A 27,907-nucleotide genomic window follows, 5' to 3' on the forward strand; every position below is an offset into this window, starting at 1 on the left:
AAAAAAAGCACCACAAAACCAAGGAGGGAAAAAAAAAAACAGAAAAAAAATCAACCAACCAAAAAAGCCCAGCACAACTGCCGTGCATAGGGTGGAAGTTGGGGGGAGAGGAACAAGAGGAATCCCCCCCGCCAGCCCTCCGGAGCCGCGACCGACCCGAGGCGGCGGGGATGGTCGCGGGGCCAGGGGGCGGGCAGCCGGAGCCGAGTCCCCAGTCTGAAATGGGTTCCAACGGGAACACGCCGAGGAGTTAATGGTATTAAGCGACGAATGAGGAGTTTGGGGTTTTTTTTCCCTGCTTGGAACCCGACGGGGGAGGCGGGAGGGGGCTCCGCGCACAGCCAGCACGCCTTTGCCGAGGGCCAAATCCTGCTCCCCCCCCGCCCCGTCTCCATCCCTGTTACTCCCAACTCCTGCAGCCCAAACACACCAAAACCAGCCCACAGCCACGCACAAAACTGCCTCCCCGGCCGAGCTCTTCGCTGCCGGGATGAACACCCTCCCAAATGCCGATGGAGAGCCCTGGCTGCATCCCTTATTTTGGCGTTCAGCCCTCACGCCTAATCGCTACATCATTAAGTACATGCTGATTTTTTGGGGGGTAGTTTTGCTCATGGTCTCCCCCTCTTGCCCACTCCCCTCCCAAGGAAAAAAAAATCACTTTAAAAGCACAGCAAGGTGAGATGCTTTTGGTGACATTTCCCACGCAATTAAAATCTCCCGAGCGAAGGTAGAGGGTCTTGCAAGAATTACCTCACGAGGGTCTCCGTAAGCTCTCCGTAAGCTTGAGTTTTGCTTTTGATAAAGTCATCCGTTTTATCAGCAGCTGCAAAACAAAGCTGCCCCCCCCCTCCCCCCCCGCCGATGGCCTGGCAGCCTCAGGGACCCGCAGCAGCAGGCACCCTGCTCCAAATAACACATCCCACCAGCACAGCCCCCCGATAGACGGTGGGAGGACGGATGTGAGCCCGTGTGCCCCACGGAAACCCACAGCACAGCTCCCTACATACAGGCTGGAGGCATGTTCAGCCCCCCTGGGCACACGGTGGGTCGAGCTGCCATCCTGGGTGAAAGGATGCTCTGACCTCTGCCGCCCTATGGACCCACACCTGGACGGGTTTGAGCATCTCCCAGTTTTCCTCTTCCTCCATGACTCCCGTTTCACTTCTTCGCACCAAAAAGCTGTACCTCCTCCCTCCCTAGATTTGGGGGAAAAACCCCCAGCATGTTTAGCACGCTCTCTCCACCCAGACAAGAGGCCGCTGGACTCACAGACACCCCCCAAAATCTGCCCACTTCAAAGATGCCTCCACATATCCGATGCTCCTTTCCTGGGAAAGGTTTTTTGGGGGGCAAAACCTGCCAGAAGCCACCTGCTCTTCAGCAGTCCCTACTCGGGATGATGTGTGAGCCTCCCTGAGCAGCACCTTGGTGCCACATTTCAAGCTGGGGCCACGCAGGACTGGGTCTGCACCCACACTACGGCCCAGGGGGAAAAGGGGCTCCCCCACCCCAGACAAGCGTGATCCTCCAAAGTACCAATTTCTACCATATACTCAGATTTAGACCCCCTGGGAAAGGCTCTTGCCACGTCCCACTGATGATGAGGGTCCCTCTGTGGGGTGGGGGGGCGGCTGGCCGGGGTCCCCTGCCCACCCCTCGCCTCCCTCCCTCCTGTTACACTTCCCAGGCACAATCACGCTCCGGTTGCTTCTCCAACAAATCAGAGATCGCCGACGTTTTTTTCTCCAGGAGAGGAAAAAAAAAAAATCAGCTAATTATGTGCCGAACAAAAAGCCTATTCTCGTCTGAAATAATACTCCTGGCTTGCAAAGGCACTTGTTTGTGGGCAAATTTTGAAGAGGGCTGACAATAAAAACAGCTGCAGGAGCTGGGTGTTGGTACACATTTCCATGCCCTGCCAGATTACCATGCCTAATTATCTCCCCTTTCCGCAATCTAACGCGGTTTCCTGAAAAGAGATGTTTTTTTTTTTTTCTTTTCCCCCTCTCCTGCTTTTCTATTTAAACGAAAGCTTTGCTTCTCTGCAAAGGATTTCCAGCCTGCTCTGGTTGGTTTTGGAAGGAGTAGGGACGCTGCTGATTTGGGGAGCTGGAGGGTTTAGCTCAGCTCCATCCACCGTGGTGGGAAGGAGCAGGAGGCAGGAGAGGAGCCGCAATCCGACGGTATTTGCTGGGTGATGGGGAGGGGGGAAAGAGAAAAAAAATTGGGGAGAAACAACCACGCACACGGCTACGAAGCTCCACGGGAGAGATCAAAACCTTGTCGGCGCTGTGCTGGGAAAAATCCCGAGCGCCGCGCTACCGCACATATGGTGGCCTCCGCAAGACAGAGCTGGGACATATGGAAATGAGCTGTATAAGTAAACTTTTCCCAGTCCCTTGAAGTCAGAGATGGGCCTCAAAAGCGTGTGCATGTACACACATACCCTCCCTCCCATCCACGGCAGCAGCTGCTTCCGTAGCCATCCACCCTGTCCCATTCACCACATCGCCAGGAAAAAATGTTTCTCCAGCAGAAATGCAGAATTAGGGAGGGGGGAACCTCAAAACTCACACCCCATGTGCCCGATGGGGCTCAGCACCCCGAAAGCTGCAGCAAAATGGGGATGGGGAGCCAGATGCAGGACGGGGTGGTGAAACTGCACCGAGGCCCAAAAGCAATAACCCCCCGCTAATCGTTTCAGCCAAGAAAAGAACGGTTTCAGATGTTGGCTGGAAACTTGGGGGGATAAACTGACCCAGATATCCAGGCATGGGGCGGGGGGCAGCCCCCAGCCCCCCGTTTGGGGCTGCCGAGCTTCAGTGGGGGGAATTAGCAGCAAATTTTTTTTTGGGGGGGGCTGAAAATGCCACTTGCTGAGGGCTGGGCTGGATGTTGTGACCCCCCCCAGGGGACAAAAAACAATGGTCACATTTTGAGGGGGGTAAAAGCCCCCACTGCTTTGAGGGAGGGGTGTCCCTTGGGACCTGCAGCTGTGCCGATGCTTGAGGGACCACACTCACCCTTTGCCTCACCCCCACGTGCCCTCTGGGGTTTTGTGGCCTGGAGGGTGGCCAGCCAAGAGGGGTGGAATTTGGGGGACAGAGTGTGGCTGTCCCCCTCCTTGGCACCCACTGGCCCGGCTGCCGTGGGGTGTCACTTTCCTCCTGGGGTGCGCAGCCCCTCCGGGCCTGGCATCTGCCATCCTCCCTCAGAAAATATGAGCATCAATTAGCTAGAAATGAGCAGCGGGTCATTAAGAGCTTCCCAAGCAGGCAGGCCAGGCAGGAGCAGGATCTCCTGCTGACCCTTGGTTTTGGGAAACCAGCCCCCCAGCCAGAAGCCACTTTTAGTCGTGGTTTGTGCCCAAAAGCCCCCCAAAACCAAGCCCAGAGGCATAGCTGGCGCCATTGTCCCAGGAAGGCTTCAACTTCCCAAAGGCAGGGGGGATCCCACCCCCAGCCAAACCCCCTCCTTTTTTTTTTTTCTTTTTCCCCCTCCTTTTTTTTTTTTTTTCCCATTTAATTTTATTTGCCAAACCACTTGATCTTTGCTTGGGAACCTCCATTAATTGCCTGGGTTTGCCTCTTCGCCTGGTCCCTTTATCATTATTTATGGCCTTTGAAATTGTGTTAAGTTCCCTTGACGTTCAATTTACAAGTTTGGGGGCTTTTTTTTTTCCTTTTTCCTTTTTTTTTTTTTTGTTCTAGCTTTTGTCCTCGCCAAAGACGTCGTGTTGGAAAAAGGCTTTGAGCCGGCCAACATGAGAAGGCTCGCCGGAGAAAAAGGGAGCAGCCCTCCATCACTTTTAATTCCACCGTGTTGCTGAATGGCTCTTTTACATAATTGCAGAAGCAATTTCAAAGCCAAGCCAGGGGCTGACTTTACCCAGAACCACATGGAGCCTATTTGGGGGCTTTTAAAAAAAAAGGGGTGGGGGGGGAGAGAGAGAAAAGAGTGAATAAAATAGAGGGTTTTTTAAAAAAAGGGAGTTTCAATGCGTTGGAGGCACCAAATTGGTGTGTCTGATGGGGAATGCCACAGCCCTGGGGGAGCGGGGCGCCCCACGGAGGTCCCCGGTGGCCCCGCGGGGCGGGAGGCCGCGGTGGGGCAGCGGGCGCTCACGCGTGGGCCGCCCCGTCCGGCGGTGCTGAATGGGGCGGTGGGTGGCGCGGGGGGGGGCGTGAGAGGAGGTGCCAGGGGCGTGGTCTCAATGCTAGGCCCCGCCCACCCCGCACTCCCACCCAATGAGAAGCGGTGGCGGTGGCCACGTGGGGCGGGCCGGGTTCCCAGCCGGGCAAAACGTGAATGGGGCGCGGGGGAGCGCGGGCGGGCAGAGCGGCGCGGCGGCGGCGGCGGGCGGGCTCCGCGGGGGCGCACGGCGGCGCGCGGGCTCCGCGGGGGCGCACGGCGGCGGGCGGGGGGCCAGCGGGCTCAGCCCCGATGTGCGGGCGGCGGCGGCGGGCCGCGGCCCCGCTCCGCCCCGGCTCTGCCCCACGCGTGGGCGCTGCGCGGCTCTGAGGAAGAAGAAGAAGGAGGAGGAAGAAGGAGGAGGAGGAAGGTGGTCGTTGCCGCCGCCGCTCCGGCATGAGCGCGGCTTTCCAGCCCTCGCTGATGATGATGCAGCGCCCGCTGGGAAGCAGCACGGCTTTCAGCATCGACTCGCTCATCGGCAGCCCCCCGCCGCCCACCCCCGGCCACTTCGTCTATACCGGCTACCCCATGTTCATGCCCTACCGCCCCGTGGTGCTCCCGCCGCCCCCCCCGCCGCCGCCCCCGGCCGCCCTGCAACCCGCGCTGCCCCCCGCCCATCCCCACCACCACCAACTCCCCAGTTTGCCCACGGGTTTCTGCTCCAGCCTGGCTCAGGGCATGGCTCTCACGTCCACCCTCATGGCCACGCTGCCCGGCACCTTCCCCGCTTCCCCCCAGCACCAGGAAGCCGCCAGAAAGTTCGCACCCCCGGGGAACTTCGATAAAGCCGAAGGGATACCCTCGGACGGCGGCGGCGACGACGGCAAAGCCTTCCTGGGGAAGGACGGAGCCCTCTTGCCCTTCCCCGCCGCCGACGCCGTCCAGGCCTCCCTCGGTGAGTGAGCGCCGGAGCCGTCGCGGGGGGGGGAGCGGGGTCCCGCTGCCCGCTCCGCGCATCACCCCCCGGCGGGGCGGGCTGGGGGCGGGGGGGGGGGGGTGTCGTGGCAAGGGGCGGCCCCGGGGACAGGGGACCCGCGGGAAGAGGCAGGGCTGGCCCCCGGGGGCCGCTGGCCGCAAGGCCGAGGAGAAGGGAGGAGAAGGGAGGTTGCGAGCCCCTGCCGCTTGAAAAAATAACAATAAAATCAAGCCAACAGAAAGACATGCAAAAAAAACCCTCCAAACACCCAAATCCAAGAATTTTTGGGTGCTGGAAGTGCGGGCCGGGGGGGGAGGATTGTAGTGGTTGGGGGACGGAGGGTACTAAATGGTAACGAAAGGCCTCTGCTTCGCTTCTAGCCGGGGCTCTCCGGGGCCAGGGGAAGGAGGACCCCAAAGCAGACGAGGATGCAAAAGGCAAGGAGGAAAGTTTCTCCATGGACAGCGATCTAGACTATAGCTCGGACGACAACATCCCCAGCCAGGCGGCTCACAAGGAAGAGGACTCTGGCAACACACTGGAGGAAAACCCCCAAAACCCCCCCAATTCCACCAACACCACGTCCACTGGCAAAAACCGGCGGAGGCGAACAGCCTTCACCAGTGAGCAGCTGCTGGAGCTGGAAAAGGAGTTTCACTGCAAAAAGTACCTGTCCCTGACAGAGAGATCCCAGATCGCTCACGCCCTCAAACTCAGCGAGGTACAGGTGAAAATCTGGTTCCAGAACAGACGGGCTAAATGGAAACGGGTCAAAGCAGGCAATGCCAACTCCAAGACAGGGGAACCTTCCCGAAACCCTAAGATCGTGGTACCCATCCCGGTGCACGTCAGCAGGTTTGCGATCAGGAGTCAGCATCAGCAGCTGGAACAAGCCCGACCCTGATCTCTTCCCTATGCTCAGAACCACAAGTTTTTGAGGGAAAAGTTTCCAAATCGGGAGGTTTAAAAACAACCCACCCGCAGAAAAAAAAAAAAACAAACAACAAAAAAAACCCCACAAAACCAAAAAAACCCTAAAGCAAACAACAGCCGACAAGAAAAAAAATCCCACGCGAGAGCACGGCAAATCCCTGCCACGAGCGAACTTTAAAGCGAAACTTTCCGCTTACCGAGTCGAGTGAGAGTCTGCAAAGGCAAGAGGCTTGGAAACTGTTTTTGGTTCGGAGCAGGAATGTCAAACCCTGGAAGAGACACACAGATAATTTATTCTTTACGCTGCCCCCCCAACTTTGTATGTACTCGTGCTGCCTTCGCTGTGATGGGGACCACAGATGCGGTACAGTATCGGCGTCGCATCCAGCAGCGATTTTCCCCCGTCGTTTCCCCCCTCACTGTCCGAGACATCCCCAGCAAAACCCGCTGCACGCCTTTAGCCATCTTTGGGGTTTTGTTTCTTACCGGGGGGAGGGGGGGGCGAAAGGTAAAAAAGACGAGAGAACAAAAAAAAAACGAAAGAAAACTCAGAGTTTCATTTCATGGCTTTTTTTTTTTTTTTTTTTTTTAATTGTTTGGTTTTTATTTCCGATGGCTGAGTGGCAGGCACTGGGCGATAAGGTTTTAAATATATTTTTTTTGCCTGGCTTTCTGTCGATTTGGTTTGCCTATTCTCCCAAGCCATGTTTAAAAGACAGCGAAAGAGAGGGGGGGGACAAAAAAAAAGGCACGATCTTCTCTATTGTGTTTAATTTATTTCAATGTAGCTTATTTCCTTCTAAGTTATGAAATTTAAAAGCAAACTAAGTCTTGTGAATAAAAACCGACAAAGAAACAAAAAAGATTAAAAAGCCCTCCATCCCCTGGCTCTTCTGTCCAGAATGTGGGGTTGAGCTGATGCTGCTCTCGCCTTTTTTTTTGCGAAGCCACGTTTATTGTCGGGGTGGGGGGAGACGGGCAAAAAGTTTCCTTTTTTTTTTTTTTTTTTTTTCGGAGGGGGAGGATGGAAAAAGGCTTTTTGTGCGAATAGACGTGGATGGCTTCGGGGAGGGGAGGGGGTGTCGGGGCCGGAGGGTCCCGCATTCCTCCCCCCTTCCTCCGCATCCTTTTCATCCCCTTTTTTCCCCCATTTTCCGCATCCCGGCTGCATCTGTGAGGGTAAAACTGGCCGTCGGGGGCTGGTGGGAATGAAGAAGCCTTAATTTCCCGTGGAAAACGGGGGTGCGGAGGGGGTGGGTGTCTATTAAAATTAAACTAGGGGGGTCATTCAAGGGAGCGATTCGCTCCTGAGGTGCCGGCGAGGCTCCGGCGGCGGTCACGTCATTTCCAGCCCTTCCACTTCATCACTTATTGATTATTATGCATTATTATTATTAGTTTGTAACTAATAATATGGACTCGCGGGGAACTCATCGGTAATTCCAGCCTTTTCGGCAGCAGCCGCCGCTGCCCTCTCCTTTTGGTTAAAAAATATTTATTATTTTTAATATTATTAATATTTTGGGGGTTCGTTTTGGCGCGGGAGAGAGCGGGGAGCCAGGACACGCGTGGGACGGCCACCCCCGGGCTTCCCAGCGCTGCTCCTCTTCGGACCGCTTTGGTTTTATTATTATTTTAATTACTTTCATTTATTTTGCTTTCCTTTTGGTGCAAAGGGGATGCTGCTTGGCAAGCAGAGCAACCCCGGAGCCGGCTCGGGCGAGCAGCAGCCCGGCTGTACCCCCCCCTCCACGGGTCTACCCCGCACCATGGGAAGGGGGATATATTTTAGGGAAGAGCAGAGCTTCTCCTCACCGTTGCTCCCCCCCCGGGGCACCTCTACAAACCAGCATCTACCCCAGGCACAGCAAAGTTGTTGGGGTCCCCCATTGCCCCCCCTTCATCTTCCCCAGGAGAGGGGCTTTGGGGCTGGGGAGGAGGGGGGAGCCCCTGTCTGGGGGCCGGAGGAGAAGGAGATAAACAAGTGAGCGGGTTGATAGCTGTCATCATCACCATCATCATGGCTTTCATTTGGCTGCCTAATGAGTCAGATCACAGGCAGAGAGAAAAATTGTCAATCGCCCAGGCTCTAATGAATTTTTTTGCAAATTGTAATCAAGCCAGGCCGTCTCAGCTCGCTGATTAATGAGACCCAGGAGGCCCGGCCAGCACCTCAGCTTTTTATTCCATCCCGTCCTCCCTGCACTAAATTAACAGCAACTTGTCTGAGCTTCAAATTAACTCCCAATGATTAATTCTGATGGGGGGGGTCTGAAGAATAGCTCGTCCTAATAGGCACTGGCCTCTGATGCTGTTTGAAATTAATACACTTCCCCTTTGGCTGCCGGCTTTAATCCAAGGTTGGGTTTTGACATCACTATATTTGTTGTTACAATAAATTCCTCTTACATCTGCAGATCAAATAATTGCACTGCTCGGGGAGCGCAGCAGCAATGCCGGCCCGCTTCACAGCAGCCCGAAGTCAGAGGGGAAGGAAAGCTGCCCGCTCCTCTCCGCCTTGCCTCCAGCCTGCCTTAGGAAAGCCCCTTTTTTTATATTTATATATATAAATATATATATATTTCTAAGCCCCCAGCCACCGCCGTTGAGCAGCACCGGGATGTGGCGGCGGAGGAGGCCACCCCTCTCTGTCTGGCTGAGGAGTGTGCTGCCTCCCTCTTAAATAAGACATCACAACTTTTAAATCCCTCCCTCTCACCCCCTTGCCGCAGCGACCCGGCAAACTCACCGCATGCCAGGGCTGCCACAGAGACAGGACAAATTCAGTGCATGCCAGGGCAGGTCGGTCAGAGGGCCGGGGGGGGGGGGTACCCCAGCTGCGCCCCCTCTCCACTTCCTCGGAGGGGGCAGCTCTGCCTTCCACCTTGTTTCTGTTTGTATTGACTTAATTGGTTTAATTATTTCAGCTGGGACTGGGCAGGCTCAGCTTTGTGCCTTTTACCTGCCCCTCCTGCCCCCGGGGATGTGGCTGCCCCACCGACAAGGTCCCCTTTGTGCCCGGGCAGGGGGTGCCGGACCCCACCTTCGTTGGGGTTATCCACTGTGATGGTGGGGCCCCTCCTCACCAAACGTCCCCCACAGCGGGGCTGACCCCAGTATCTGGAGAGATGGGCGAGGGGGTCCGTATCCCTGCTGTGAATAACCCCCCCCAAGGACTGAGCATCCCCAAAGGGTGCACGTTACCCCCTGCAAGAGACACCCACCCCTCTGGGCTTGCTGTCCCCTAGGATCGGCCCCCCCCCCCTTCCTCACGGGCTTCCACAGGGCCGCATCAATCTTCATCGGGGAGAAGGAGAGCGATGAGCCCGGGGAGCGGCCGCCAATGCAAATTCCTGCCGTCGTCACCGTCATAAAGCACCCGGCACCCTGACACACAAAAGCAACACCATATGTACGAAGACAACCTGTATGAATTATAAATCACGTCATAAAAATTGATTGCCTATCCCAACCCTTCAGAAACACATGCGGTGGTGTGGGGGGGATAAATCCCCCCCTCCAACTGAAGCAGAAACCCACCCTGCGCCCCAAACCAGCCACACCACTGCAGGAAGGGATGCTCTACCCAGGCGCCCGCATCCCTTGTGGGTGCAGGGTCCCTTCCTGTCCCCCTCCCCACGGGATGCTCACCCGCCCCTCGCTTGCTCTTTTCTCCCTCCCGCTACGCCTGGCCCATACAGAGCCTTAATCTATTTATTTCAAGCCACTTCATCCTCTCGCCCGCTTTTGTCCCGGCCCCAGCCTCTGGCTTTGTGGCAGGACCGCTGAGGTTTTTAAAAGCCCCTTCCCCTATAGTTTGAGGTCTCCTTGGCTGCCTGAATTACAATGGCTAAAACAGGATTACACTGACCTGATCCTATTAAACTCGCCAATCGATCTGTGCCACCTTCCCTCCCTCCGGCTCGGCAAACTTACTCGCCCAACTTTCCCTGCGGTTCAGCCAGAGAAGAGAAGGGAAAGGCTGCCTTTCCAAGCAGGCCTGATGGAGGAAAGAGGGATGGAGGTTATTTTTTTTTTCAGAGCCACGTGGATTTTAAAACCTCGGTTTTAACTCCCAACATCTCAGCCCCAAAGAAAAAACACAGCGTTTTCTTGGTCTTACGGGTGCTCTGAATCCCAGCCCCAGCGGGAGATTAAGTCATATAGATAAATCATATAGAATTTTAGCTGTAAGTGAAACAACTCACTCTCCCTTTGATAAGGGCAACCCTGAAGCTGCCTGCTGCAGGTGTCCTGCAAACAACCCAGTGTGGAGAAAACCCTGGGAATAGACAGCCTCAGCCCCTTGCTGCGCTCAGACCAAAGCCTGAGCAAGGGCTGCCCACGCTGAGGTGCCCGCAAGCCCCCATGGTACCCACTGGGGCTGGGACCCCCCACGCAGCCACGCGAGCATCTCCCCACCGATGCCCGATATCCCTCTGCACCCAGAGGACGGCATTGCCGGCGCAGGCAGGGATGACCCAGCAGCGAGTCCTTCCTCCCTTCTCTTTATAAAAGGAGCTGAGGAAGAGGAGTACAGACCCGGCTTAACGACGTTTGTTCTCGTCAGCGGGTAAATGGACTTCAAATCGGCGGCGTTATCCTCTGCGCCGCATCGCCTCAGTGCTAGGGCAATGCCACCATCTGCGGAGGAACGGGCGCCTGGAATTAATCCCCCGCTGTCCCCCGGGAAAATAATTACAAGGCAGGGGAATAATCTAAAAATGGAAGTAAAATATGGGGTGTTTACTCTGACCTGCCAGGAAGACTGAATTAGTGGCAAGGGGCCTGAATTAGTGGCAAAGGGCCTATCGCCGACTCTGGGGGAGCAGTTTTAATGCTCAAATCCTATTAATTAACAAAGCAAAAGACAAACTGGGGATTCCCATTTATAATTTTCTCGGAGCGTGTTAGCAACAGCGAGGAGACGGAGCTCAGAGGGTGAACGTGTGTTGCCAAATGCCTGGAGCTTCCTTCTTCACATCCCCAAGCTGCTCTAAAGGGTACCAGTACCCCAAACTGGCCTCCCAAATAGGGGCATTAGCAGTGATTTATGAGTTTTTTAAAGGTAACATTTCCTGATGTTACCTGGGGTGACAAAAACTGCATCTGCCCAAGTCTAAATAGAAATCTTTGCTGTTTTCCTGTTCAAGATGTCTATTCTTGCTGCGAAAGCACCTGAACTCAGAAACGATGCAGGAAAATGTGGGTATGGCCCCCAAAACCCCTTTAAGAGACATCTGCCTCCCTTGCTGGTGTTCCCAGAACAGCCAAAAGAAGCCACAGGCACAGTTATACAAATGAAGTAATTGCTTTTTTGGTTGGCAACCCTGGCTCGAAGCGAACCAGCTGACTTCTGTGGGCAACGTCAACACCTCCTTACCCAAAGCCTTCTCGTGCACATCCCTGAAGCATCCTCAGGATATGTCCTATCACCCCAAATCTGGCAGCTGGGGGTAAAGCACCCTGTGAAATATGCAGAGCCCCCCCCCAAACCCCTACGCTAAAATTACCAGGTCACCCTCCTGCCATATTTCAAGGCCCTGCACCAAATCTGGAAGGCACCAAAGAGTTTTTAAGTAGCAATAACTGGTTTTTTTTTTTCCTCCATTGTTTGAAAAAAAATAAAAGCATCTTTTTCTTAGTGTTTTTCACCCAAAACATCAAGAAGATTTGGCTTGAAATTCTCTCTTCCCCCCACCAAACACCAAGACAGACCCCCCCCCCCCAGTATGCAGCAACATACCCCAAATAACTAAAACAGTGTGCAGCCCCAACGGCAAGGATCAGTGCAAAGAGTTACTCAGTCCAACTGGCACCAGTAACGGCAGGTTTCTGCTCCCCCCTCCCACCTGACATTCATCTCTTTGCATGGAGAGGACAGATGATAGCAAAGACCTTCTGCAAACCGTCGCTGCTTGTAGATACGCCATCGAGTGCGAACATTTACAAATAGCCTGTTCATTGCTAAGAAGCCACTTGGGATTTTATGAACATCATTATGGCTGTGGTCTAACAGTATCTATCAAAACCATTGCCTTTCTGTATTAGGGTAATGGTAATTTTTAAGACACACATCTGTATTTTTTTTTTAAACAGATGCTCGGCTCCTAAGCCCACAACTGCTATTTCTCCCCCCTCCCCAATTATTTTCATATTTCCCCATTTCCAAAGTGGCAATAAGTTCCCATGAAAGAAGGGTAATAGGAAGTCTCTCCATAAGAGAAATTGTTAATTTGGGATTTATAAAGGACTTTCCTTAATGAATAATAGTTGAGAACGATCTGTCTTCCTGCCTCATTCTGCAAAGTAACATTTGTAAAGTGAGGTGATCCCAATTACTCCCTCTAATAACCCTCTCCAGCAAGAGATTTCCGAGTCGCAGCCATGAAACCCGCCCGCCTGCCTGCACTCCCCTGGTGCCACGGGCATTGCCTGCGTCTGGGCTTTCTGCCTTCATCCAGCTCACGATCCCCCATCTCCCTGCCTGGTGTGGACCGGCTCCATCACCCGCAAACCCTGTCCCCGCAGCCCCCTGAGAAGGATGCTCCATCCAGCCCCGCTGGTCCTCAGCACTTGGGAGGTCCCACACTGGGACTGTCACCCCTCATCACCAGGGTGCTGCAGCCCCTCAAAACGCCCGATGGTCTGACACCCACCCACCTCCTTGCCTTATTGGAGAGAGGAGATTGAGAAACGACTCAATTATTGTCCGTAAGCACCTTCACAGGGAGGAAATACTGGCACTAAGGGGCTCTGGAATCAACAGGAGGACGGCAGCGTGAGAATTGATGCCGGCAGCTCAAGCCAGACCGACCCAAATTAGAAGCAAGGCTTTTTTTTTTCTTTTTTTTTTTTTTTTTTTGTTTTTTGCTTAAAAAATGGAGGACCATTAAACATCAGAGCCAACTAAGAAGGCATGGGGGGTCCTCTCCAGCCCTCGGGGTCTTCAGCTCGGGGCTGCATGCCTTCAGGGAAGAGATGCTTTAGCTAAGTGTGGGTTTTTGCCATATAGCTAGTGCCTTCTCCAGCTGTTTTGCCATGTCTCCCCTTTCATCCTGCCTCCCTTTCCCTTTGGCTCCTCTCTATGGCAGGGCATGAAGGTGTGGAAATCCCATTCCCTTCCTTCCTTTGCTTGATGCCATCCCACACCCACGTCCCACATCCAGAGACTGCCATGGAGGGATGGGAGGGAGGGAAGGGATCTTTTTGCCTTCTGGAAGGACAGTAGCTGAGGGAAGGGACCTTTTTACCATGCTTTAATTAACAAGTCCTGCTTCCCTGGCTCCCCAACACTCAGGAGAGAGGCAGGCTCTGCCACAGCACCATCGCTTCCCTTTCTCCTTGCCTCTGCTCAAGAGACATCCCGCATCAGCCCAGAGATTCTCCAGCAAACCCAGGGAACACTAATGCCATTTTCCTGGGAATTCCAGGGGAAAAGAAAAATCCAGAAAAATTCCCCTTAGTTTTTTTTTTTTAAAGGTAAAATAAAATGCTCTTTTATATTGCTTTTGCGCAGCTGGAGGGAATGAAGAAGCACAAGTTGTAAGAGGGTCACCTTCAAAAGAGGTGACCCATGGATGACACTGTCTTTGGATGCCTTGTCCCTGCCACAGGGACTATTTTGGGTGTTTGAGCTCTGTTACGCAGCCAGCGTGCAAAGGGCAGAACATGCCCCTTTTCTATCCTCGCCTGCAAGCATCATCCTCCCAGTGCGCCAGAGCTGGTCTGAGGTGGGCACAGTGCTGGGACCCTCCCTCACCCCACGGGAAGGGGATGCTGCAGGTACCACTCTGCCCGCATCTGAGCTCGGGCACTTGCAGGGCAAATTTTGCCGTCTCCGAGTGCTAGAAACGGTGAAATCCTGACGTTATTTTTGTTCACCTGGCACAAACCTCAGCACTGCCAGTATTAACTGGCCAGGCCGATTAGTGGCAGCCATCAGCCAATAAATAAATTGGAACCATCTCCAGACCTGATTAGCTTGCTAATTAAGCTCAGTTACAGGGAAATCTGCAGTCAATCAGCCCGGCCATTACCAGTTGGATCTGCAGAGCGGGAGCTGAAGATGCTGCATGTCTGGTGGGGAGGAGGAGGAGGGGAGTGGTCTGGGGGTAGGAAGGAAGGTGGGACTGAAACCCACTTTCCTCAGCAGCAATTGGAGACGCTCATCCATCTGGGGCAATTCCCAGCAGCCTTCGGTGCCCCCACACTCACCGGGGCTCCTGCCCTGATGCTGTTGGGGCAGTGTGGGGGCATTACCCTGTTCCGCTTCAGTTGCAGCACAATCCCTTTCCAGTCCACAACCTCCCAGAAGCTGCAGGATGCCTCCAAAGACCCATTTGGGAGGGTGAATGCAGGGCCGGGGGGTGCTGTGTGTTTTTTTTTACCTGGGCCAGGCTGCTTCCCCCACCTTTCCCACAGCCACATGCGTCTCTGACACCTTGCTCCAGCTCTTCCCTCTTGCACCCAGCTGGTGTTTTGAGGACCCGCACCAAAATGCTGACAAACATCATCCCAGCCCAGAGGCCCAGGGCTCTCAGGGATTTCTTCTTGCCTGCAAAGTAGATGCAAGCCCCCCCCATAAGGCCCAAAGCAGAGGCAGATTTCAAGACACGTGGCCATGCGTTGCTGCCAGCATTGCAGGACGAGGTGTTTTGGCACTCGGGGACCCCTTTGCTCCCTCCAGCTGCAGTCCCTTCATTTTGGCAGCTGCCCATGGGCATGGGGCATTTGCTTGTCTCTCCACCGCATCCTTCCTCCAGCTCTGGCAACTCGAGGCCGGTTGGGATCCCAGCCCTCACTTCATTAGACAGAAATACCTGGCCCCTGATTTCCGCTAATCCTCCAAAACGATGCGAAGTGTTTGCTCCTGCGCCAAAATGACCATAAATGATTATTTTCTACTGCAAATGGTGATCGGAAGGTTCTCTTCCAACGAAGCAACAAGCAGCCCTCAGTGTTGGCAGCACTGATGCTGAGCCATTTCTTCAAAGGCTTGAGCAAACCCCAGGCATGTTACATCCCCTCGGAGCCTGATGTTAATTCCCCGAGCAATGGGAAAGCCCTCCAGACGGTTTTGCAGCTCCGCATCCCTCCATCACTCCTGCCCCATGGCACAGCATCACCCTTTTTTTCTTCTGCCACTTTAGCTCTTCTCCTCCTCTCTTTGGCAAAAGGCAAGGAGTCTCCCTGGCTTAAAAACAAACAGATCTGGAAGTCACGGAGTGGAGATCGGTGGGGGCAGAATGCAAATAAATAAGTGCTAATTGCTGGCAGCGGTGCTGTGCGTCGAGTGCAGTTATTGTGGCCGCATTTATTGGCCAATTAAGGGCTTTACTGGAGGTTAGGCGGGATAAATGACTGCCTGGTGGGTTTCCCAGTTCTGCCGTGGGTTTGTGGTTTTCCTACATCACATTTAGTGGTTTCACCAGGAGCGTTCCCCTAACACGCCCTCCTGGTAACTCTGGCAGTCTGTGCTCTTCCGAGTCCTGTTCGGGGTATCGCTCAGGTGGGAATTGCAACACTACAGGAACACTTCGATGGGGAAAACACATGCTGCCTGCTTCTCCCTGCAAGCATCACGTGCCTTGGGCCTTGGCCCCATCACGGAAATAAAGAGAGGAAAAGGAAAGGGGCAAAGGGATAAGCTCTAAGGAGGTAGCTCCGTGTGGGACATGCTGCTCCCCAGCCTGGATTTCTGCTGGGTTTTCAGCATTCAAGTTTCTGAGCAGCATTTCTGGATGCCTCTTCCACCTCCTGTCACCAAGTCATTGAGCAACTCGGCATGAGCGATGCATGCTGTCCCTGGGAAGGGCCCTCAGGAAGATAAATTTGGCCAAGTCACCTCAAACTAGGGGGTCCCACGGCCACCCTTCCTCCCCAAGGCTCTGCAAAGGGAGGAGGGAAGCAGGGAGGAAGGTGGTGGTGGCTCTTCACCACCGTTGCGGTTCAGCTGAGGAACTCCTTCATGTGGGATGCTGTGGATGCTCAAAGCTTTCAAGAGATTCAGGGGATGAGCCAAATGGATGGAAGAGAAATCCACTGTGGATTACTAAACTCACCAAAACCAGGTGGCTTGGCAGTCCCTGAATTTTACACAGTTACAGGCTAGGGAAATACATAGCAAAAGCCCCATATAATCTGATTTCCCGCTCTCCTCCAGCATTGGCTTTTGGCCACAGGTGGAGAAAAAGCATTGGTATGGGTGGATCTTTGACCTGGCTCTTTAAGGCTACTCTTACCGGATATTCATAAAGCATAAAATGTCTAATGAGAAGAGCTGAATTTGCATGAGCTTGGCTCTCTTCTGGAAAACAAAGCTGTTCACCAGGGATGGTCAGCCCCATCCTACCATCATCACATTGCACACGATCGCTGTCCGTGCGGTCCTCAGTCGTCTCATCCCATCGCTCCCTTCATACCAGTTTGGATTTGTGTTAAAGAACAAATAAGAAACAGCAAAACTGCCAAGGGAATATCCTGAATGAGGGCTAAAAGCTTGCGGTACGTAAGGAGTAAGTGTCTTCTGGGCTCTGGAGCAGGTTTCTTGAGCTGATGCTCCCAGCATCCATCAAAGTTAATCCTTTGTAGGCAAGGGTGGAAACGCACAGCAAGGCCTTACGGCAGAGCAACAGTCCGGTCTTTACAGTAATTGCTTTTTTCTTTAAAAAAAAGGAAAAAAAAAAGAAAAAAGAAAAAAGGGGGGGTTCCCCCTACTCTCATTAGGGGAAAATCTATAGTTTTCCTTCAAAATCTCTTTCTGACCCCTGTTGCTTTGCAGTAGGATATTTTCTTTTCTTCCTAAGCATGTGAATACCACCAGCTGCGAGTGTTTCAGGGGTACACAGGGGTGGGCTTGGGGTAGGTAAGAAATGTGGGAATGAAAGACATCCTTAAATCAGCTCCACCATCCCTGGCACCAGGATCTTCTAGGAGAAGCCAGATCTTAGGAGAATTATTAGAGAGAGCAGCCAGCCATGCCCATCACAAAATCAAGCCCCATACCCCTTTAGGAGGGCAAAGGAGGGGAGGGATGGATCATTCCTAAAAAAAGCACTACTACAGCTTTACACCCAGGGGAATCCAAAACAAGTTCTCCCACATTCGAGGTTCATGTTTCAAATCCATAAGGGGAGAACACAAAGCACCCACCTCCTGCTTCGGTGCTGGTTGGACGTGCGATGGGGTTAAACAGGGTGGAAAAATGTTGCAAGAACAAAGGTGTACAGTTGCTGCATGACAGAACAGTGATGTATACCCCCAAAAATATATATATATATAAAAAAAAAGAAAATACACAACCAGTCCTGTAGTTTTTCATCCCCGACAGTGCTGGTATAGCTTCCCTGCAGCACTTGGAGGACTAAGAACAGAAAAGGAAATGGAAAACCTCCCCCGAGCCCCAGACAAATCCCCATCAGACAGGACAGAACCGACAGCTCCCTGCAGGTCGGAGACATGATGGCATGGGCAATAACCTGAAGAATGAACAAATTTAGGCCAAAGCAGATGTAGAAGAGAAAACCAAAAGACCACAATCCCATACTGTGGGCAGTCCCATTCAGTCTGTGAAGATGCAAGCTTACCTTCCCAATGTTGGCCAGGCCTTCTTTGGAGGAAATCCTGCTGCAGTGAGGTCCCTGGACCAGTGATGCATTGGAGAGTCCGTCCATCTTGGTCTCGATTTTGACTGTGCTGCCCTTTGGTATCAGCCCATGCACTGTGTTGGGTGCAAGACCAGGAAAAGAGACAGCCCCAACCTGCTGCTTCTCCACCGCTTATCTATGGCTATCATATTCCCCTCTTTGTGTCTCTTTTTTTTAGGGAAATTCCCCACTTTTTCCATCTCTTCATGGCTCTACTAATCTCTGAACATCCCTGCTTTCTCTGTGTCTTTTATAAGGTGGGACAAGCATAGATGGCCAAACTGTAGCATTGGTTGTCTCACTCCATGGTGCCCTTATGGATCTTAAAATCTTACACTTCTTTCTTCACCCCCGGGCAGATTTAAGTCATCACCCTCTTTTTCCCCATTAACGCACACATACTGAATTTTATCTGCTATTCTCTATGTACCCACCTGGCCACCACACAGCTCTCGTGGCCTTTTGTAGTTTTTTCGCAGCCATTGATATCACTAACCGTATTGCCAACCCACAGGTCCTGGGAGGGACCCTTCAGCATGTGGCTAGTTACCAGGCTGCTCAGGTGAAAACCCATCACCTCTTGCTTCCCTCTCCATCCCATCTCTCAACCTTCTGCATCAGGGCAATACTTTGTCTTCTCCTTGGGTCTACTTAGATTCCTGGTTTCTTCTCGTGATGTACTTGGGACAAGACCTTTAAAAATGTAAATAAACGTCAATCAGTTGCCCGTTGCTCAGGGCTTTAAATGACTTGAGAGAAGCCTAATAGAGAGCCATGATTTTCCTTCAAAGAAGTGATTAGACCATACCATATCATGACCTTAAAGATGTTTTATTATTCTTATTTTAAATGATCATTTCAACCAATTTAGCAGATACAGATGTAACCGTTACTGGCCTATTTCCCTGGATCTCCTCCAGAGACTCTTAAAGCCTAGGTGCAACATTTACTACTCTCTCTTCCTCGGGGAGAATAACTGTTTTTAATGAAAGCTCGCAAATTTTTGCTGGGAGATCTGTCATTCAGTTCCTAAGCACTTTCAGAACTCTTAAGATATACACCATTACGGTCTGGTTGACTTATTGCTTTTTAATTTATCAATTTGCACCACTACTGGCTCTTCTGACATCCCAGGTCTCAGATAATACTTCATCTTTATTACTGGCAAAGAGTGACAGTATCTCATCGTTAATAGGAGAAGAAAGTGGGGCCAGGGCAGGTGTATCTCAATAACAGGGCAATGAAGACTCAAGCAAAGAAGCAAGCTGCGACGAACAAATTTTCTTGTCTTTATTAGAAAGAGACCTATACAATATAGCAGCCTCTCTCTGCAGTACTTTACAACTTTTTGTCTTTTTTTATTTATTTCATTTTTTTTAATTATTCAGAATACTGTACAGCTGACACAAAAATCTCAACGTGGGGGGAGAGAGAGAGAGGAAAGGGAAACATAATACAAACTGGCATACTTAATTGAACCAAAAATCATATGAAACAAGCAAAGTGAAATGTTTGTCAATCGGTTTAATTACAGTACAAACAATATAAATAAAGCATCATTGAGTCATTGTAAAACAAACTTGCTGAATGAGGTAATATAAAAACAACAACAAAAGACGTATTTTTTTTAATAATTTCCACACTGTCTCGTCATCATTTATACATTACTATTTACAGGAACAGAAAAAAAAACCCAAACCCAAAACTTGCTATAAAGCCTGCCATGTGCTAGATTATCTTCTGCCTCTACCCCAAACACAGGTCTCAGGTGTCCCTACTCACCCGGGCTCCCTTTCTCCCCATCCCAACCAGAAAGACAAACATCACAAAGTAGAAAAACTTAAAGACTTGAGGGCTAAATGCGGCCAAACGTAAAATCTAGCCTTTGCAGGCGGTCGTAGGGTATTAAGGAATAAAAGAAACAAACAGCGTACGCATCTGCTCCCAAAGAGGTGCCCATGGTGCTCCCCAAAATAGAGGTGCTGGCTAGATTGAACCTCAGATCACAACCTTGCTGAAACCAGGGGCCGAACTCGGCCTTCAGAGAGGTCAGGGTACAGCCCACCCGTGCCCAACTCTGCCACCCCAAAGCTGTTTGGCCTTGGGCTTGGCAAAGGATTCGGGATACGCTCAAACCCCGCTGAAGTCGAGAGGTTTAAGGCAGCAGGAGCTGCAGAATCAGGCCCCTGGCAATCCCAAACTGGAGTCCAAAGGCAATCATTACACAAAATGAGGCCCTGGTGTTTTACAAGACACTGCTCTCCCAGATACCCCTTCAGTCTGTGCACCCACCTATGCAAGCTGCCTACAAGTGAAAGATGCTCTTGACATTAAAATAGTAAAAAGAGAGACGGACCGAACGTGGGCAGTCCCCTGGAAACTTGGTATTCCCACGGAGCAAAGGGCTGTGCTTTCAGAGCATGGGTACGTCCTGTTTTCTCCGTGGATTGGCAAAATGAGCTCCATAGATTCAACGTGTCTTGCACCTCTGGATACATCAGAAAAAAACGCTCAAAGGGGTTTTCAACAGCATTTCAAAGAAACTACTTTGTCACGGGTGCAAGCAGGGGAAATAAAAGATCCTCCCACCATCTCCATGCAGCCAGCCATGTTTCCTACCATACCTTGCCTAGCTCCAGCAAACCACCCTTCTCGCCCTGCCAGAGTCCCTACTGATTTCCCTTGATACGACTATAAACCAAAACCAAGGGTAGAAACGGCTTGAACAACCCTTGGTCAAGTTTTCTTGGACTACTCGGTACACACAAAGCCTCAGCACACTTCAGCTGAGGTTTGTGGCTCCCTCAGGGCAAAATTTGGGGGCCAGAGAGTAACGGCCAAGAACAAGTGGAGGGAGGGATGAGGAGCTGCTCTTGGGGAAGAACTCACCTGGAGACAGCTCTTGAGAAACATCTCACCACTGTCATCCCCAACGGCCCCACAAACAGCAGCAGGACCCGAATCAGCTGAATCAGCTACGGGAGGGCAGCCTGCTGGTCCCGCACTTAAATTCAGCCAGTAAGCTGAGTCGCAAGCAAATTTATATAAAAGAAAGGCCCTCTGAGCAGCAAGTCCCCTGTACTTCACACCTTCAGAATCTCCTTCCCTGGTGTTTCTTGTGATAACACCCTCAGGGCTGGTGAGCTGGGATTTCTTCTCTCAAGCAAGGGGGATACTTCAGTCCCAGTGGACAAGTTAAAGGTTTTTTCAAGTTGAGTGTTGCTGTCTGAAGGAGCTGGATTTTTTTTAAAACCTCCAAGGCAGGTATCTGTGCGAGTCCAGAGCGTCTGATGGCTCGCAAGAGCCGCAGTAAGCCTGTACCTCCTATTCCTGCATCCCTCTATCCCTCAAGCTGGTGTCCCCCATCCTGCGCCTGCCTCCTGCGCTCTTGGAAATGGCTGGCCTTACTCAAGCTGGGAAACTTGCCCATTTAGAGACATCTAACTGAAACCCTGGCTTTAGCTATTGATTTTGATTAATGCGTAAATGTGCACACATATATTTCCACAATTGCTAACAGCAGTATGTAGAGCATACATGCACATATAAACACACATACGTACACCAGATGCAAAGCACGTGTAGTTAGCGACCTCCATGTGATACACCGCCTTTACCTTAGGACTCACACCGCCTTGACTGCACTTCATCCACCGTTCAACTCAACCCAGTCCCCAGATCTGGGAACTAGTCGCCAAATAACAACGCACCTTCAGCACCAAAACCCTTCCTTGGTCCTGCAGGAGCTTGGGGTTTGCCTTCAGCACAGATCAGACCCTATCAAGTTGTCTGCTGTGAAGGGTTTCACCCCCTGTACCTTGTCATTCAAGAGGACCAGGGAAATGTTTTCAGCTACTTCAGTTCTTAGAAACAAAAAAACCCACCGATTAGTTCTGGATAATGGGGCATACACAAAAGAGCTGATGCTGCATTCACTGCCAGCAAGCAACGTGTTCATCCCAAACGCATGCCATTAGACCTCTGTAAGCATTCCCACCCACCCCACCCCACCCCTTCACATTTGTACATAACACACAGGTAAAAATTACTAGCTCTGAAGCACTGCAAAACAGTCAATCCTTAGTACTGGAAGCTAAACATACATCCAGAAAGTTCATAGCCAAGAGAAAGCTGAAGCTCTGCCTGTCAACAGAACTGACCGCTACCACTTGGGTATGCCACAGGGATTCGGGAGATAGGTGGACATAGAGAGATGAAGAGGGTAAAACTGCTGAAATGCACACAGATATTTTTATTTCATCTACCCACAAGCAAAAGTCCCCCCAGAACATTCAGGGAACAGTAGTAAATGTGGGAGTTCACCCACATGTTGCTGTCACCTGAAATTAAACACAGGGACCAAGATGACCAGAAGCATGCCTAGTGATTCAGGGCTTAAGATGGCTCTAAAAAAAAAAACCAAAACGAAAAAACCTTTTGTTTTCAGAAATCATGCAATCATCCCAAAACATGAGCTATTCACAGCTCCTGGAAATCTTGGCCACAACCCTTCAAACCTCCCTTGAAAACATGAGGCAGATTCAGTCAACTCAAGGTAAACTGTCATGAGATGAGACCGCTCAATATTTACTTTAAAAACTGGCCCACGCTAAACAACAAAAACAAACGTAGAATATTGTTAATACAACAAATCTACCTACCTACAGCTTTGGATATTTTGCTCTATTACCTCTATATTTTTTCAAACAGGATTGTTCTGTAATAAAACCATTCAAACCAACCTTCTTTTTGTAGCTTAGAATTTAAGAAGTCAAAACTCATCGCAGAACCTTTTAATTTGGGGTAGTTTAGTGTTTTTCTACCTTGAAAAGATAATCTGGAGCGTTTTTGTTTTTTTTTTTTTTTCCCTGCTATGCAGCAAACACAAGAACATCCAAAACCGTTTTTCTTTTACGCAGTAAATTTTACCCACAAACCACCAAGAATGGAAGGAGATGCTGAACTGGGGATCCAAGACTAATAGCTGGAGATCCCACGTATGCATCGCTGTAGCAGCCACCGGAGGGGAACCGGAGGGGAACTGAAGATGCTTGACCATGAGATGTGGATAGGCAAGTTGTCTCCCATCCAGCCAAGCTGCCCCGAGGTTGGTCCCCAATGCTGTCCTACTTTACCTTGAGTCCCTCCAGCCACAATGACCATTTGTTCCCTGTTAAGGTGCAAACATGGCTCCCCGAGACATTTGGAAAGGGCCCCTCCGGGACCCCCTTGTGAAATCTGTGCTTGTCTCCACTATTACTACTTTATACTAGAAACTACAAATTACTTCATTTTTCCCCTATCTCCATACAAATATAAAAGATGAAGCTATCCAAACCCCATATAATCTAATTATACTACATTACAGTGCCCGAGATCATTTCTAAGCCCGTATTTGCATTCCCACCTCTATTCCTCTCCCTACGTTACTCAGCTTCCTCTGGCCAGGGCAAATCTCCAAGTGCAGCTAAAGCTTTGTTTGCACTAACACACATAATTTAAATGAAACGGGGAAAAGATGGCAAATTAAAGAAGATTGATGTTTACACAGTCATTATATATTATGCCCAAATGCTTAAAAATCCTCTCCACCTTCCAGGAGCTCGCCTGGCTTTCTGAGCAGCATCTAGCCCAGAATATACCAAGGTTCTCAAAAAATAGTTTTTCTTCTGCCCCCTTTTTGCAATGAAATCGGAAATCTGGTTAACGGGAGCCCTTGGCCAAATCTCTGCACTGGCAGGACCTTGAATTTTCCCAAGGTTAGATCTTATTTCTTAATAAATAGTGAGAAGTAAACCCTCCTCAACTCCGGGAATATCAAGGTTCAGATGCAGATACACACATCCGACTCATCTCTGCCGTTCAACAGAAATTGGTTTAAAATAAATAGAAGGAAAGTGCTGATGTTAATAGCAGCGTCTGACTCACTTCTAGTGTTTTAGTCATCGTGGATAAAGCGCACAGGAAGGGGGATTTAAAGGTATCTGGGATGATGAAAAGGGTTAGATGTGGGATGCAATGAAAACCACAGCTGCGGACTCCATTTTCGGAGAAAATAGCTTTAGCTAACATGCTTCTGCTGGGATTTCTTACTGACTGGATCTCAATTTGTTTTTAATTTGCTCGTAACACGCTCAAAGGGCGTAAACAGCCTGGCAAGTGGGTTCCATAAAAGCAACGAGAGGGGCTAAACGTGAGACGAAGAACAGAAAACGGATCGGTTAACAGAGTGAAAGCAAGGGGGATGATTCCTGCAGGTTCTCCACGTGTCAGTATCCATTGCCTGTTTCCGTACCTGGACGGCTTCAAGAACATCCTTTGCAAAGTGCAAAGGCATCCCCTGAAAAGCAGAGCCTGGAGACCTCGGCTCACAAAGCCAAGCCCCGCTGGGCTCCAGCCACAGAGAACTTCCTCCATCCTCGCTCTCAGCTGTGGTGGAAAGGGGTCTTCCCTCCTCTCCTTCACCATGCAATAAGGGGACAGAGTCTATGCTGGCCCGACTTCCTTGCCAGGTGGCCTGTCTCACTAGCTCAGGAGGTGCCACACAACTTCTCATAGCCATCCAACCAAACCCGCTTGAACAGGGGATACTGTAGCCAACACCCCATGAGGCAGAGACCCTCGGGGTCTGTTCTCCCATGGCTGGAGCATCACCAGCTGGAGTGCCAGAGAAGGTCTCTCCTGATTTGGAGAAACGGCACTGGGTGATCTCCTCTCTGTCAAACGGATCGCCGCTGCATGCACGACCAGGTATCCTCCCCGCAGACCCTACACATTTAGGGAAGCCATCACATAGTCTTATGCCACTTCAACACAGTCACTGCCCATGCTTACATCTCCAAGGGAGAACTATGTTCATGTTAAAAGAAACTGTGCTACTACTTAATTGAAGTATGAGGTTATTAGTCGACTAGCCTGGATATATCATTTTTCCAATAATACAGTGGAATTTCCTCTCCTAAAAATATTCTGTGTTTTTAAGATGTTCGCCTTCAGAAAATTTTTATGAAAGGAATGTATAATTCTACCTGAAATCTGCGTGACAGCCTGGTTGCCCTTGTTTCTCAAGCATCACTCTCAGCTTTATAAGAGGAAGGTGGCCCAAAGAGAGCATTAAATTATGGACAGAAAATATTTTTCAATTAGGACAAAAACAGCTTGGAAATGGAACATGCATTGAGAACTTAATGGTGGCAAATCTGCCCACCATGTCTTTGAAACATCGGACTTGTTTTTTGGATACAAATGCCCTTGATGCTCCCAGGGGAACAGCAGGCAGCTATAGCACCTCTGGGACTATGAGTGGTGATTCCTGAATCCCCGCTGTGCCCCACCCCATAGGGCTGTAAAGCTCGTGAGCACCAAGACACAGTGGGCTTCACAGCATCCCCTTTCAGCTGCACATTAGATGGGTTGTCCCGTCGCTGAAGGACCACCCGTCAGTACCAAAGATCAGGGAGCTGCATGGGAATGGCAGAGAAATAGCAATTATAACAGACACCCTTCCTCAATTTAAAAAAAAAAAATAAAATTATCCCAGTATGAAGAGAATCAGCTGGAGGCTTACTCTGATGCAGCCAGCCCAGGCTGGTTGAAGAAAGATTTCCTCCCTCCAAATAGTCAAAGGTCTATACAGTAACAAAGTACAAAATGAGAACACCACCAAATAGAAAAAGCTGGTCAATACTCTCGTGCTTCCACCTTGACGCTCGCTTTTCTTCCACAATTTGATGATTTTATATCCAATCCATAATTTTCTGTTTGTTTTTTTTTTTTTTCCTTAAAATCACCAGATTACATTTTTTTCCTTCACATTTTGTCAAAAAATAGTTTAATTAGCAATTCTTATGCTCCTCCCATTGGTATGCCAAATGAAATCCAGAGCCCCAAGGAGGAGCATCACTGAAGGCTTGGGAAATAACATACGAGCAGGTAGATTTGCAAATTACTACGCTGTGTGCACCTCACTGCCTTCACATAATTGCTCCTTTGCCATCAAATTCAGTTGAGTTTTCAACTTTCTCCGTGATATACCCTTCCCCCATCTTCACATTGCCATATGCCACTTCAAAAAAAAATAATCACTTTTCTGCCTGCCAAAAACTGTACGAGCCTGCTTCCCTGTGCCAGAATCCTACTTCATTGAAAACAGGAGAAGCTGGGATCTGCCTGGTAATACCAAAATAATCAAATCAAGTATTAAAACTTGGAATTCAAATGAACTGTCCAGGTTACTTTCACAAGCCATTTTTCTTCCAGAAAGCAGCCAAGTTGGGAGTCAAGTGCAGCCATGCCCTGCCCACCGCAGCGAAGGCTATCAATTCTGAACTTAATCAAAGCTGATCTTCCCACAGCCAGACTAGGGCTTTTTGTCTTGGCTTGTGAAAGCTTCGTGACTTCTCGAGTAAAATATATTTACAGCGCTGAGAAACAGCCTCTTTTTCCTTTCTAAAAGGTCTCGTACACTTTTTTTTTGTGCCAAACGTGCCGTAATCTCCTTCTGATATGTTCCTCAAAGGCCTGCGATGGAAACAAGAGTTCACTGCTGGGAATATTTTCAATGTACAGTGATCTGTAACCCACAGATCCTAACTAGTTGCACATTATTTAGGTTCACATCCATTACAGTTTATAAATTAACAGAGATGTCATTTTCTGTACAAAACAAAAAAAAATATCAATGCATAATTACCTTTTTTTTATTCAAATAGATTTTACATACGTATAATCTAGAGACACAATACAAAAATCTGTATAAGTTAGGCAATGCATCACAGGAGTGACCAAAAACTCAACACATTTACCTTGGCAAAATGACAGAACCTATTTCTGCTGCCTGAAAAAAATATTAGCCTTTAATGCATTTATTAATTTCGCTAAACGTACTTGAAATGCTTTTCCTTAGCGGTATTCATTATTCCTTTTTGTGTTTCGTAGTTACTCTTATTTATTTTTTCCATTTTGTTTTTACACCAAGGAGACTGCAGTCAAATAACACTCAGCAACTCATTTCCTCTCTTTGGACTGAAAAATTAAACAGATACTAAATTATGACAGTGAATTTAGAAAGGAGGGCTCCAAGGGCTTGAAAGAACATGTCTGAGATAATATGATGCTTCTAAGAATATTGCAATCACATCCAAGCAATCACCGAAGCGTGCCATGTAACTACCTCCTCAGCTAATATGCTTTTTTCTCCGTGATGACTAATCATGTTCTATTAAACAGCGGTAATGCTGGAAGAACTCAACTATACAAGTGTAATGAAGCCAGTATTCTCCCTGGACAGATTAGCTACAACTGATTTGACACATACCATCATAGGAGCTTCAAACCTGACAAACTCTGTGCTTGCTTCTGATTTATGCCGTCAAGCTCTTCAGAGAAGAGAATGAAATCCAGGCGTCACGTTTGGTAGAGGTGAAATGTACTGATGTGCTTAACTGTCAGTTACGGAAAGTCACCATTGCTCCTTCCTTCTCTCGCTCGCCTCTCCCTCCGCCCCTTCCCTCCATGCTCGGGGAGCCTGCGTCCCCCCCACTGGGGACGACCACTCTCCCATGGTCCCGGTGCCACGCGCGGCGTGTCCTGCTCAACCCACGTGCTCTTGCCTGCTCGTTTCCATCATTCGAGAGCTGTCACTGAAACAACTGCTTTCTCTGCAGCCCCTTTTTGCTCCTTCTCATCTCCTTGTGCTCTCCAGACATGCTGTTGCTGGATGGGACAGGGATGTACCAAAGGAAAAACGGAAAAGGAGAGTTACTGGACTCACAGAGCAGAGCTGTGACGGGGATGGAGGAATATGAGGCTGTGGATGTAATTCAGGTCAGCGAATACACGAGTGAGCTCCTCAGATGATGGTGGGCATCCTTCCACTGCTGTTGTTCCGGTTATTGTTCTTCCTGGACAAGTTTGGAGTGGCCATGAGGACGAAGCGCTCGTCCGGGCAGCCGTACTGGAGGAGAACGTCAATGCACTCCTGGCTGGAGGCCTGCCGGGCGTAGGCCAACGCCGTGTTTCCATGGGCATCGCGTGCCATCACGTCGACGCCATACTACAGAGAGAAGAGATGTGTCGTTGGAAGCTGCGGTGCCAACAGAGCAGTAAAATGGAGGGAGCGGGCTTGGGACAGATTGATTTGAATGTAACTGAGGATGGGAAGAAGGAGAAGAGAGCAGGCAGGATACAGTCCTGACAAATGAGCAGCACCAAG

At 50.3% G+C, this 27,907-nt stretch overlaps 2 protein-coding genes across 2 annotated transcripts in view; one reads left to right on the forward strand and one right to left on the reverse strand.

Annotated features, from left to right (window-relative positions):
• The first annotated feature begins 4,558 nt into the window (after positions 1–4,558).
• On the forward strand, positions 4,559–6,886 carry GBX2 (gastrulation brain homeobox 2). Its single transcript, XM_068407914.1, has 2 exons — positions 4,559–5,092; positions 5,494–6,886. The coding sequence occupies exons 1-2, from the start codon at positions 4,591–4,593 to the stop codon at positions 6,015–6,017; spliced, it is 1,026 nt and encodes a 341-aa protein (XP_068264015.1). The 5' UTR covers positions 4,559–4,590; the 3' UTR covers positions 6,018–6,886.
• A 14,823-nt stretch (positions 6,887–21,709) lies between these two features.
• The window catches only part of AGAP1 (ArfGAP with GTPase domain, ankyrin repeat and PH domain 1), a 400,015-nt gene continuing 393,817 nt past the window's right edge, over positions 21,710–27,907 (reverse strand). The window contains 1 exon segment of the mRNA XM_068407470.1: positions 21,710–27,748. Within this exon segment, the coding sequence (XP_068263571.1) occupies positions 27,545–27,748 (204 nt within the window). The 3' untranslated portion in view covers positions 21,710–27,544.

This window comes from Nyctibius grandis, chromosome 9, assembly GCF_013368605.1.
Source record: "Nyctibius grandis isolate bNycGra1 chromosome 9, bNycGra1.pri, whole genome shotgun sequence".
Classification (NCBI taxonomy): Eukaryota; Metazoa; Chordata; class Aves; order Nyctibiiformes; family Nyctibiidae; genus Nyctibius; species Nyctibius grandis.

Excerpts from the sequence above, each read along its gene's own strand:
- GBX2 (XM_068407914.1), top strand. The coding sequence starts at position 4,591 with ATGAGCGCGGCTTTCCAGCCCTCGCTGATGATGATGCAGCGCCCGCTG. Across the intron at positions 5,093-5,493 it reads CGCCGTCCAGGCCTCCCTCG|CCGGGGCTCTCCGGGGCCAG; the intron begins GTGAGTGAGCGC and ends CTTCGCTTCTAG.